Source organism: Octodon degus, unplaced genomic scaffold, assembly GCF_000260255.1.
Source record: "Octodon degus isolate 3935 unplaced genomic scaffold, OctDeg1.0 scaffold00283, whole genome shotgun sequence".
NCBI lineage: Eukaryota > Metazoa > Chordata > Mammalia > Rodentia > Octodontidae > Octodon > Octodon degus.
Window position 1 is genome coordinate 399,350 of NW_004524859.1, and position 12,951 is coordinate 412,300.

A 12,951-nucleotide genomic window follows, 5' to 3' on the forward strand; every position below is an offset into this window, starting at 1 on the left:
AGCGCCCAGTGTCAAGAGAGCTCTCCCCGCAACTTCCTGCCTTTCCCCGAGCTGAGCTGCGGTGGCCATTCCTTTTCCTTGAGCACTCACAGAAGTGTCTGCAACCCAGCAGACATGAGGCAGGCCTGGGGAGCCGTAGCCCTGTGGTTCCAGCATCAGGGTGCTGGAGCTTCACCCGCTCCGCACACAGGCAAAGCCAGTGCACACCCAGCAGAGCACAGAAACACGCAACGCTTCCTTGCATTATACAATTTGTTTTTATTTACAATACCCTATAAAAATGTAAATTTAGAAACCTTTATTTTCATTAATCAGAACCAAACAAGATAAAGCACAGTCAGGAAAAAACGCCGATCAAGTGTTCACCTGATAGGCTGCGAGGGGGAGCCGCGAGGGCGGGAGTCAGTAGCTGTCGCAGGGCACGAGGCGGCTGGGATGCTGGTGGAGCTGGGCTGGGAGGGCAGCTGGCTGGTATCACGGAGGGAGGACAATCACTCCTGCGGGAGCCAGCCCAACCCCACGACATTCGAAAGGCAAGGGCAGCAGGACTGAGGTCGGGATGGCTGTGAGGGTGAATCTGGGAGTCGGCTTCTCCAGGCTGGGGCCAGCAGGGATCTGAGCCCCATCCTTGTTGCTGTGTAGGGGGACGAGTGACAGACACAGTGGTGACAGGGTGGAGCGGGTTCTGGGGACGCTGGGGAGGGGATGAGGCTGCTACTGCTGTACTGGAGCCAAAGAAGTGGCTGTTCCTGCTGAGGGGGGATAGACAAGGGACACTGGGCAGGAGGAGGAGGAGGACCTCTGGCCTAGAGTGGGCAGCAGCCATGTATGGATTTCATTCAAAGTGCTGCGTGCCCTGGACCTGGGCTGCGAGGAGGAGCCCCAGGAGAACAGCGAGGCTGCTGGCACTGTGTTCAGCGGAGGTACGCGGCACTGAGGACTCTCCGACCTAAAACTCCTTCCAGGGGCTGAAACCAAGATGTCGCACAGGCGTGGGTGCACGAATCTGCCTTGAGGTCTACTCGACTGGCTCTCCTGAAGTTAGCTCAGTACAGGACAGCGTCTTCAGCGGTGTGAGGGAAGGACTCCCTCAGAAGGCTGTGCTCTATGGGGAGGTGGGCAGGTGGTGGATACAGGGGGTGTCTCCTGGGTAGCTCTAGGGCAAAGAATCACAACACCATGAAGAGCCAAGTGAGGGGAGGACATGCAGAAAGGAAACAGAGGGTACAGAGACCAGCGGAAAAGCCGCCCGAAGGCCACACTGCCCAGAGCCCGCAAGCCCAGGCCTGGAGCCAGCCTATGCGTCTGCTTGGGAGGTGCCTCTCCCTGCCTCGGTGGGCAGGCGGCAGTAGTGCAGGCGGCAGCCGCAGGAGGTAGGGTCTCAGCCAGAGCTCTCACCGGATCCCCTGGACCAGCCTGAGGGCGGAGACACAAAAGGAGCTGTGTCTGTGCTGTGCAGCGCCCCAACGCAGGCCACCGTGCTCTGGTTACAGTCCCTGGACCCCGCAGGAGCCCAACCCACCCCGCCACCTGGGAGCCACTGGTCCTGTCCCACACTCACTGCAGCTTTGTCTCTAGCAAGTTCAGTTTCTGCTGGTCAACGTAGCGAGAAAAAAGGGACACCAGGTTGGCGGGCATCGAGACGGGCTTGGCCAGGGACGCCTGGGGAATCCGCAGGAGCTCCCTGGTGGCCATGAACATCACCTCCGTCCTAGCAGGAAGGCAGAGCTATGGTGAGAAGCACGAGAGAGCCAGTGGCACAGGGCGAGCTGGTGCGGATGGCGGTACTGACCACTGGTCACGCTGTGCAGGCTCCGTGGCGGGCTCCAGGCGCTGCAGGTCTTCCCCCCGGCTCAGGAGCGTGAGCAGCAGTGAGAGGCCAAACTGTGGACACAGAGGGAGCCACTCAGTGCCCCGCCCACTAGACAGGGGCCCAGGGCCGGGTCCCAAGCCCAGGCCTCTGCAGCACAGAGGCAGCAAGCACGGCCCAGGAAACAGTGGGTGGGACGCTTCCCCACCAGGGACATTAGGATGGCTTTGCTTTTTTGCTATCAGAAGTAAATAAAGACAGAAAGTCAATACAATGTTCACAGCAAACAACATTAAATGAGAGAGATACTTAGGACAAACATGAAGAGATGTTAAGAACTATAAGAAATCAAGGCCAAGGGAAAATCAGATCAAGATGTGAAGAGAAAATTTCTTTAAAAAGAAATTTTAAAGGAAGATAAATGGAGATGTAGGGGTTTAGAAGAGATGAACAGGGGCCTACGAAATGAAAAAGGAGGGAGGATAAACGATCCAAACACCATCTCTACAACCATTACAATTTAGCAGCATGAGCCAGGCGCGGTGGCACACACCTGCGATTCCAACACCTGGGAGGCTGAGGCAGGGGACGACTGTGAGTTAGAGACCAGCCTGGGCTACAGGCCAAGGCCAGCCTGAACTGCACTGCAAGACCCATCTCAAAAAGACATAGAGCAAACCAAACCAAACCAAACCCAAACCATTCGGTGGCATGAGTAGAGCCTAAAATACATGATTTTTTTTTTAAAAAATATTTATTTATTTTTATTTATTACATTTATTGTGTGTGTGTCTGTGTGGCCAGCTCAGCCCACCAGGGGGCGGGGCTGGCTGGCATGTGGTGCTGGGGATCGAACCGCGGTCCCTGTGCTTTGCCAAGCTTGTTTCAAGTAGGTGCTTTAGACCACTGAGCCATCTCTCCAGCCCCATGAAGATTTGTTTCTCTCTGTGGGCAGTAACAGCTGTTTAAGGGGCACAGAATGAAAATGTAAACAGGCACAAGAAGCCAAGGTTAAACGCCTGCAATCACGAGTCTACAGGAAACTGGCAATATCTTGGGATTCCAATCTCCTTTCTGAGTTCACCTTCCTGAGGATAACCTTTCTGTTCCACAAAACTTCCCTTCATGAAAGAAAAATCAACATCAACACACTCAGAAATGAAAACAGTCAAATTATAACAGATGCTGACAAAATTCTGAGGATTGTAGGAAACCATTTTGAAAATTTATATTCTAATAACCTGGAGAACCTAGAAGAAATGGAAATTCCTAGATGCACTTGAAATCAAAATTGAGCCAGGAAAATATAAAAGCTTTAGTAGATCATAAAATAAGCAATGAAAAAGAGGCAGTAATAAAAACCTTACCAACTAAGTAAAGCCCTGGGCTGATGGAATGTCCACCAGGGCTGCGGGGGAGGCCCAGCACCAGTACTCCCTGCACTCTGTCACGGGGCTGAAAGGGAAGGGGTGTTCAGGACTCCTGGAGCTAGCGTCACCCTGGTACCCAAACTGTACAAGAGCTAACAACAGGACTGCAGGGCAATTGCTTGAATGGACATGCATGCAAAAACGACAGACAGAAATCAGCAAATCATGAAAAATATTGTTCACTCTGACCAGCCCGGCTTCACTGTAGGGATGCAAGGATGACTTAAAATATATAAATCAATAAACAACACATTACACAAGCCAAAGAACAAAAATCACAAAATTAAGTGATGCTATACAACCAATGATGAATCTTCTGAGGAAGAAAAAATCCATTCAGAATAGCATCACAAGAACTAAATGCCGAGAAATTAATCTACCCAAAGTGACAAATCTCTATAATGAATAGCATGCTGAAGAAAAAAGACTGAAGATGACATCAGAGAATGGAAGGACATCCCCCTTCCTCGGGTGGGCAGGGACCAACAGTCAGAACAGCCGCACCACCAAACCGACACCCACGTTTGCTGCAATGCACGTGAAAAGGCCAACAGCACTCTTTAAGGAAAAAGCAGTCCTATAGCTTGACAGATGTTTCACACAGCAACTTCTTACGCACATTCAAGACCGCAGACCAATCTGCAAAACCCTAACTGGAATACTCTGAACCACTATTATGACTACATTCATCAAGAAAACTACTTACTAAATTGTAAGAACATTAAAAATAAATAAAAACATTAACATTGTGCCAAAAATATTGAAAAAAAAAGAAAAAGCAATCCTAAAATTTTTTTTTTTTTTGGTATTGGGGATTGAACTCAGAACCTTGCGTTTGCCAGGCACACACACTGGGCCACTGAGCTATCTCCCTAGCCCAAAAGACAGCCTCTTTAACAAATGGTGCTGGGAAAACTGGCCTCCACATGCAGAAGAAGGAATCAAACCCAATCTCTTACTTCCTACTAAAATAAAATAAAAACAGATCAAAGACCTAAATATAAAAACACTGAATCTGAGCGGGGGAGACAGCTCAACAGCATAAGCGCCTGCCTGGCAAGTGCAAAGTCCCACGTTCGATCCCCAATACCACAAAAAGAACAAAAACAAAACATCCAAACAAAACACCGCATCTTTTGGAAGATAAAAGAGGTAAAACTCTTGAAGCCAGGGGCGTGCGCCTGGCCTCCCCAGGGAGCTCCCACTGTCCAGTATAAGAACACGCGGCATCTGCAACAGGACCGCGCCAAGCCAAAAGCGGCGCAGCGCAGCGCAGCGCAGGACACGCCAACCGACAGTTGTCAGCAGGAAGGAGTGCTGCCAGCTACCCCTGGACACGGGCCAATGCACACAACATCGAAGGACCTCAGTACTCAGAGCTCCCCAAATGTAAGTGCCAATCAAAAACGGGGCAACTCAGGTGAGCAGACCCTTCTCACGACAACCGGCCAATAAACACCTGAAAAGGCATTCCACCTCACTGGCCAGCGACACGCAAACCAGAGCAGCTCTGCGATTCCACCTTACTCCTCAAGAAACAAACAAGACTAACACCAGAGGTCCCACGGCCCCAGCGCCCTGGGCACCACCCTGACGGAGTTCAAGGGCTCACACTACCGCGACACTCGTGTGCGCGATTCTCGAGGACTACGTCAAGGCCGTGGCCTACGTGCTATCCTCAGGGGACGGGATCGCTGTGGCACTCCTACGCTCCACACGCGGCGGACGACGGGAGTGGACGGACCTCAACAGCACAGTGCTAAAGGACCTCACACAGGTTAGATACCGGGCCGCTTCTCTCACAGGAGAAACCCTAACTATAAACAGCCAAGTAGAAGACAGGAAACGGGGAGAGACTGTTTGGAGATGGCAGGGTCCAACAAAGGAAAGACCCCCAGGGGCATGGGGAGGAGCCCCGTGAGAGGCAGCAGGCGGGGGCTTCCTGACGGATGAGTGCACGCATGACACACTCACGCTCATCCATTGCATGCAGATTTAGAAAAGCACCGAGCAGTGTAACCCTGTCTGATCTTGTGGTGTGCTTTTGCTTTATGTATTTAGGACAGGGTCTGCAAAGTCTACAGGGTCTCACTGCATAGATTGGACTCATAGTGATTCTGTTCTCAGCCTCCCAAGCACTGGGATTACAGGCACGAGACCACGCCAGTCTCAGCTGCTGTCTCAGCGCCCCCCTCCCTCCAAGCAGGCACTTTAGACTGCAGAGCTACCTGGCCAGCCCTGATCTTGTGGTTTTCTGCTGCCTTTGCCAACACCAGAAGGAAGGGACCAAAAGAGGGTGCCATACCCCTGATGCTCCACAACCCTGTCTGTTCCAGATGTGGCACTTTGGGGTTTCCAGTGCCAAGGGTAGGAAGCCCTGAGGTGATACTTTTTCCCCCCATCATACACAGCATGGCCCTTGTGAGCGCCTCATTACTGTGCACGCGCCTGGCCTAGCAAAGTAAGACAAAGCGAGACAATCTACCCAGGAGCCCGATGCCAGAGGAGGAGGACAGGGCTGAGGCCTGGCCTGCCACACTCCAGCTCTCTCCTCTAGACTGCATTTCCTCTGGGGCTCTTGGGATCATTAACCAGTCTCCCACATCAGCCCTGCTCTGCAGCCAGAACTGACTCCACCAGTGGTGACAGCGCCGCAGGACTGAAGCCAGTGTGGAGCTGCCGGCGCTGCGGGTGCTCCCATGAGTACCTGCTCTCCCTGCAAAGGCCCCTGGAAGCACAGCTGGCCACGCCGCACCCTCCTCACTTCCCCTCGTCCTAACCAATCCCAAGGCTTCAACCCTCACAGCTGCCTCTGGCCCTAACGATGGGGGGAGATGACGACAACACACACGACTGCACTGACGGGGTCGGAGAGGGGCTCAGCCCCGAGTGCGACACCAGCGTGAGCCATCTGTTCCACATGAGACATGCAGGAGCCTGCCATGCTGGGTCACAGGAGCTACGCCTAACTCCTGACTGCTTGCGCTTCCTATGACCTGGGCCCTCCCCAGCTTGGGGGCAGGGCAGAGTGGGGCACCTTGTTCTGGAGCACAGCGGCGAGGTGAGCACTGCAGGGCGCGGGTGCGGCTGCACTCTGAGGTAGGTTCATTAGCTGCTGCAGGAGGCTCGTGACAGTCACTGATGGCAGGTGATAGAGGAGGACAGAGAAGGGGCTCAGTAAGCACGGCAGGACCTAGAGAAGCAAACAGAGCGTCACCGCGGCTGCTCCTACCTTCCCTCTGCCCACGGGCACCTGGCTGGAGGGCGCACACGCTTGGGCGCGAGTCCACACAGCAGATCTATGTGTCAGATCTATGTGAAGCTCCCGAGCGCATCCTCAGTCTACTGCTAACAAAGCTGCTCACACAGCACATCGAAGAAACCCACCAGCCACTTCTAACGCTCACTAGGATCTGCTCCAAATCCCAATTTCTCTGAGGCAAACACATCTTTTAGCAGATATCTCTTCTCCAGCATCAAACCATATTCACTCTATCCATTTGCTGATCACACTTTCAAAGCCCTAAGCAGGGCGTGGAGGCGCACGACGGTAATCCCGGGCCTGGGCAGGCTGAGATAGGATCCCTGCGAGGCCCAGCTGCTGAGTGAGACCCTGGGCCTAACACACACAAAACAAAAAACTAAAGAACACCCCAAACCCTAAGAAGTCTTTAGCCCCTGGTGCATCCTCTTCTTGTGCTGCTTCCTTCAACAGAATGGGGGCCGCTGGGCCTGGGCCCAGCTGACAGCGCTCTGCTGCGGGCTCTCCTCTCCTGCAACTGCGGCGCAGCACAGGACTGATGGGGCTGGGTCTCAACTGCTGTTCCACTAAGGCTTACGGAACAGTTCCTATTTTTATTTTTTTTTCTATTCTTATTAGCTGTTTTCACTTATTAATTGAAATTCTATCAAGAAGTTCATATTACCAACTGCTGGTTACCATGACATATGCTTGTAACAGAAAGGCAGGATGAATGCTTGACTTTTTATCTTCCGCTTTTCAGAATGAGTGGACGGTTTAGCAATCTTACCAGTGATCAGTATTTTTGAGATTATGAATTCATAAATGAATACACTGAATCAGGTGTGGTGGCACACGTATAAACTCAGCACTCTGGAGGCTGAGGCAGGAGGATCACCTTGAGTTCAAGGCCAGCCTGGGTTACAGAGGAAGACCATGTCTCAAAAAAAACAGTCACCTACTTTAGTCTACTATTATAACTTCTTGATGCAAATTATCTCATTTTTGGTTAACGGGAGCCTGGTCGGATTAAACAACTCTTGTTCGTGCATTCTCAGGTTCTTAGTCATCTATTACTTTACTTGATTGCTTCCCTAGTACTGGGGATTGAACTCTGGACCTGCAAGTACTTAATCAACCGCGCTGTCTCCTGACCTCTCCCATCTGTTTTTTGAGACAGGTTCTCACCTTGAGCCCAAGCTGGCTTGAAATTCTAAATGATTCTCAGTCTCTCAAGGGCATGCTGGGATTATAGGTATGCGCCATACCCCGCTACTTTTTCTTTTGTACTGTGACTTAACACAGGATCTCCTCCTTGCCAGGCAGGCACTTAACCCTCTGAACTAGCTCCCCAGCTCTTTTCTTGCTTTTGATATGAGATACTCCAGCATTATTCTGTACCTTTCAGGCTCAGACTGAGTGACAGCTGGAATTTCCAGAAAAAGGTGTTCAGAGGCATATTCTACTTTCTTTAGCGCACAAAGGCTAAAAACGTCAGCCTGTGCATTTAACCCTGTTCGCTCACCAGGGACCAGCTCAGGAAAGGCAGGCACTTCTTGTTCCCAGCCTTAGATACCTAGCAAAAGACACTAGTTTTGTCTAAAACTAGAGCCTGGTACTCAGAGCTGTCATCAATCCACATCTGCGCCAGAACTGCTGTAACTTTTCAATTTTGTCTTCTATTTTCTAGAATAAACCTCAACTTGTTAAATTTTTCTTCGGCCCATTTTTCATTCTTGGAATCTTTTAAACATCTCACCCCACTTCACATTTTCCAATGATGAGGGCTAAACTTATTTTTCTTTCTTCTGACACAGGGTCTTGCTATGCAGTTCAGACTGACCTTGAGTTCACTTTGTAGCCCAGGCAGGTCTTGAATGATGGTGATCCTCCCGCCTCAGCCTCCTGAGTGCTGGGATTACCAGCTTGTGCCATCATGCCTGGCCTAATTGGAATTCTTTTTTAAAAATTATTTTTCTATATGCTAAAATTTCAAGGGTCTGCAAAAGGAATTATTTCCAACTCTTCCATGGCATACCACTTACTAGGAATCCTGGCGTCTTGGTTTTCTCTGGATGAATTACCCAGGTAGTTAACATTCAACTTGTAGTGGACAATAACAGATTCACTCATACATTTTTTTCTCCATCTCTCAGTATTTGTCCTCTCCCCTACCTTTATCAATTTCTTGTTCTGAACTTTCTAAAATTCTCTGAGCTATATTCCTGGCTCTGAACTTTCTAAAATTATTGGAAAATTTGCTACTGTCTCAAGAGGTTGGCTGGGGATTCGAAGAGAAAATTCTAAGCCAGGAGAAATTCACAAGCTGGATGACAGGCGTCATTTCCAGTGCCACATGGTTGAAGTCGTAACATTATTCAAACTGGCTTGACTCTTGGGGAGGCCCACCAACGCAGGCCACAGGCTGGCTAATGCTGACACAGGCCCATGGAGCGGTGCTGTGTCCACAAAGGCACTGAGACAGTGTCTGATTCAGCTGCAGAGCTTGCTAGAAATACAAGAGCCCAACTTATCTGCTCTACTCTGATTCAGCATGTGCAGGAGGGTCAAGCGATCTTTACTTTCCAAGCGATTCTTGTGGCTTACACCTCCATAGCTGTGCCAAGCCACAGTGGAACTGTTCACATCCTTATGTTTAGGGACATAGTCTGTTCCACCAGAAACAAGACCAAATACAGCGCTGGGAGCTTTGTTTTGGTCGCTTCCTATGGCCAGAGTTTGGATAAGACAAGGCAAAGGGGAGGAGACTTGAGAAACCTACGAGGAGAGATACCCCCAGTGATCACCTCATCCTGGGCATCCTTCTTAATAAGGAAAGGGAGGTTCCTCGCGGTGGTCATGAGGATGTCGGCAGCCTGCTCTGTGGAGAGGAAAGGGAGGATGCGGGCAACCATTCTCTTCCCTTTTCGGATGCACATGATCTGGACGAAGTGGTCGTCACTGGGCCTGCAGGGGAACAAAACACTCTGGTCAACAACTGCCAGGGAGCCCGCGTCCTTGTCCTCATCCTCGCCCTGCGCCACGCTCCTCTTCACACAGCACAGCCTGCGCTGCAGGCATGACAATGACTTCTCCAACGCGAGCCACGCAGTGTAAGGTCAGGCCTGAGCTTTCCAAATGTTGATAACCACCATTTCACAAATCACACACTAACCACACTTAACCCAAGTATGTGCATAATTTCCATGATTAACTTTTAAGTGATCTACAAAAGCAATCCATGGTTAATATCTAAAAACATAAAAGCACAACAAGAAGTCATTCATAATCTGACTTAATTTTAAAATTTTAAAGTGTTAGCAATTTGAAGACATATTCTTTTTTCTTTTCTTGCAAGAGCTTATTCTACTGAGCTATCTCCCTGGCCCCTCATATTTTTCTATCACAAAGTTATTACAGCTTTGCAACTTGGTGTTATTTTACTTAAAGACTTTTTTGTGTCAATAAATGTGCACTGCATGTGTCTGGAAGGCCACACCCAGGGTCAGCCTGCAGAGAGACATCTCTTCCCCACGGGCCTATCCTACAGGGCGTGTATGGGAAGGAAAGTGCTGGTGGTTATGTCTGTGTTCCATGTGCTGGCTTTGCACAATCAACAGTTTTCGTGACAAGACAAAGGGAAAAGAACCCCTCAGGCAACGCAGTCCTCCCGCATTCGTGGCATATCCGGGATTCACACAACATTTGCCATCAGCAGGACTCTGCTCCAAATAACAGGTGAGAGAGACAAGCAAGTAGTTAAGGGCGTGGCCCTCAGCAGAGCTTGGGCTGCTTCCACGGCACCCATATTCCATGGAATCCCAAGGACACCGAAATGTTGACAGTCCCCATCTTAGGAGGCAAGTATAAATATAAAGATTATAAAGCTTTCTGTTTAGTTTCTTTTGTGGTATCAGGGATCCAACTCGGGACCTTGCACTTGCCAGGAAAGCACTTACGCCCCTGAGCTATCTCCCCAGCCCCAAAAATTATAAGGTTGAGGGCCAGGCCTGATGGCACAGCTTGTAATCTCAGCACCTGGGAGGCTGAGGCAGGATCACCAAAAGTGCAAGGCTAAAGTACAAAGCTAGACCGTCTCAAACAACATAAAAGGACTATAAGGTTGAACACTGACATGTACTAGTAATCATAAGCCAGACTCCAAGAGCCCCCAAGCAAATCTGATGGCTCCCTGCCCGAAGTCCAGTATCTGTACCATCCCTAGTAGACACTATTTGCTGGGAAGTTCAGGATGAACGGTTTTTTCACCCGAGGAATGGCAGGAAGAGTGAGCTCAGCTTGGCAGAGGAAGTCGGTGAAGCTGAGCGCATGTGTGTGCTCACGTACGCGCTGCTCACGGGCACCGCTCACCTATCCTGGCCAGGCAGTTTGCCCCGCAAGTTGTCGTACATGCCACAAATTTTGTGCTTTCTTTCATCCACCAGGGCAGGCCGCTCCTCTTCGAGACTCAGGAGATAGCGCCTTTCATAATCTTCCACATCCAGGAGTAAACTATAAGTCTAAGAGAGATGAGAGGAAGGTGAAGCAGGCCACAGCAGCCAGGCAGGGCTCACAGGTACCAGCGACGACCTTGAGGTGGAGGATTAATTGCCTCAAACTCAAGAATGAAAACCCACAGCAAACTTGAACTGCAAAAAAACCTGCTCTTTAAATGCAGAAAAGGGGCTGGGGAGATAGCTCAGTAAAATAAGCACTTGCCTGGCAAGCACAAGGGTCTGAGTTCAATCTCTGGTACCATCAAAAAAAAAAAAAAAAAAAAAAGAAGCAGAAGTAAATGCAGAAAAACACAAAGCAACTTACAATTTTTCAGGCACCATTCTTTGTCCCTCCCTGACCCAACCTCGCAGCTGAAAACAAGTGAAATAAAGACTTTCTAAATCCTCCCACAAGGGGCTGGGGAGATGGCTCAGTAGAATAAGCGCTTCCTTGGCAAGCACAAGGGCCTGAGTTCAATCCCTGGTTCTAGGAAAAAAAAAAAAAAAAAATCTTCCCACAGCAACGCAATGCCACACTGGCAACACTGCAGCACCGCCACAAGGGCAGCTTGGGCCTCTCAACACCAGAGGAGCTCACGTTCCTGGAGGACTCGCTAGGCAGGCACTGCCCCTCCAGGAGAAAAACATCACCAGCACCTCCACTTTATTATAAAGGGAGAAGCTGAGGACAGCACAGGACCAGTCCCCGGCCCCTCGAGGTAAGCATGCATTCGTGAGGGTACGGTGGGCTGAGGCTAGAGGAACCCAAGTTTAAGACCAGCCTAGGCACCTCAGCCAAGAAAGAATGGGCTCAGGGTGAAGGTCCTCAGTTCCATCCTTGTGTCACACAAGCAAGCAAGAAGGCAAAACAGCCACTCACCCAAGTCTCGGATTCACTCAGAAATAGGAAAGATTGGATCCGTACTCTGGAGAATGTGTTCTAATCTACCAGGTTCCACGGTTTTTCAATGCGGCATTTATATTTTACAAAGCAACTACTACACTAAACATGGTGGGGGAATCCCAGAACTCGGGAGGCTGAGGCAGGAGGAGTGTGGCAAGTCTCAGGCTAGGCGGGGCTACACAGTGAGTTCAAGGCAGCCTAAACTGCAGTGGGATCCTGTCTCGAATAGGCCAAACCCAAAACACTCCACCCCCAAAGCTAACCCAACTGCAAAACGTGTGTGCGCACATGCATGTGTATTAGTTTCCTCTGTGACAGGAGTGTCTAATACATACCCGTGAGCTCACTTAAGTAATCAATATGCAAAACAATGTAACTTTTGTTTCCATTTTATCAGGCTTAGAGCGCTGACCTTCTAAAGACAGTCAGCTATTAACTGAATGCATCGGAACAGGACCCCCACCACAGTTAAGCTAGAGCACCAGCCCTCCTGGAAAGGGACAGGCTTGTGACAAGAAGCTGTTCTTAACTGAAACCAAACAACACTGCCTTACCGCCTGCTCTTCATTTCTGGGGACACACACGTTTGTTTTTTCCTTTGGTACCAGGAATCAAACTCAGAGCCTCACGCTTGCCAGGCAGGCACTGCACCACTGAGCTATACACCTCCCACCCACACACATTTCTTATCTAAACTCTAGTAACAAATTCTAAAACTTACTTTCTCAATTATGACAAGTGTTTTTCTTCTCTTGTCCCGAACCTGTTTTTCTTTTGTCTCCTAAAAAAGACAAGAACAATAAGTGCTTCCCTGGCAAGCGCAAGGGCCTGAGTTCAATCCCCGGTTCCGCAAAAAAAAAAAAAAAAAAAAAAAAGACAAGACCATTCAGTACAAACTCTGCCTCTGCCAAGAACAAATCACCGGGGCTGGCGAGATGGCTCAGTGGTCTAAAGCACCTACTTGGAACAGGCTTGGCAAAGCACAGGGACCGCGGTTCGATCCCCCAGCACCACATGCCAGCCAGCCCTGCCCCCTGGTGGGCTGAGCTGGCCACACACACACACACACA

General features: G+C 50.0%; 1 protein-coding gene across 1 annotated transcript in view; it reads right to left on the minus strand.

Moving 5' to 3' along the window:
- Nucleotides 1–244: 244 nt before the first annotated feature.
- Patl1 (PAT1 homolog 1, processing body mRNA decay factor) overlaps nucleotides 245–12,951 on the minus strand; it is a 41,489-nt gene continuing 28,782 nt past the window's right edge. The window contains exons 10-16 of the mRNA XM_023707224.1: nucleotides 12,603–12,656; nucleotides 10,853–11,001; nucleotides 9,289–9,448; nucleotides 6,278–6,433; nucleotides 1,793–1,884; nucleotides 1,562–1,711; nucleotides 245–1,416 (exon numbers count right to left, since the gene is read on the minus strand). Coding sequence (XP_023562992.1) covers nucleotides 1,395–1,416; nucleotides 1,562–1,711; nucleotides 1,793–1,884; nucleotides 6,278–6,433; nucleotides 9,289–9,448; nucleotides 10,853–11,001; nucleotides 12,603–12,656 — 783 coding nt within the window. The 3' untranslated portion in view covers nucleotides 245–1,394. The remainder of the gene's footprint in view (nucleotides 1,417–1,561; nucleotides 1,712–1,792; nucleotides 1,885–6,277; nucleotides 6,434–9,288; nucleotides 9,449–10,852; nucleotides 11,002–12,602; nucleotides 12,657–12,951) is intronic.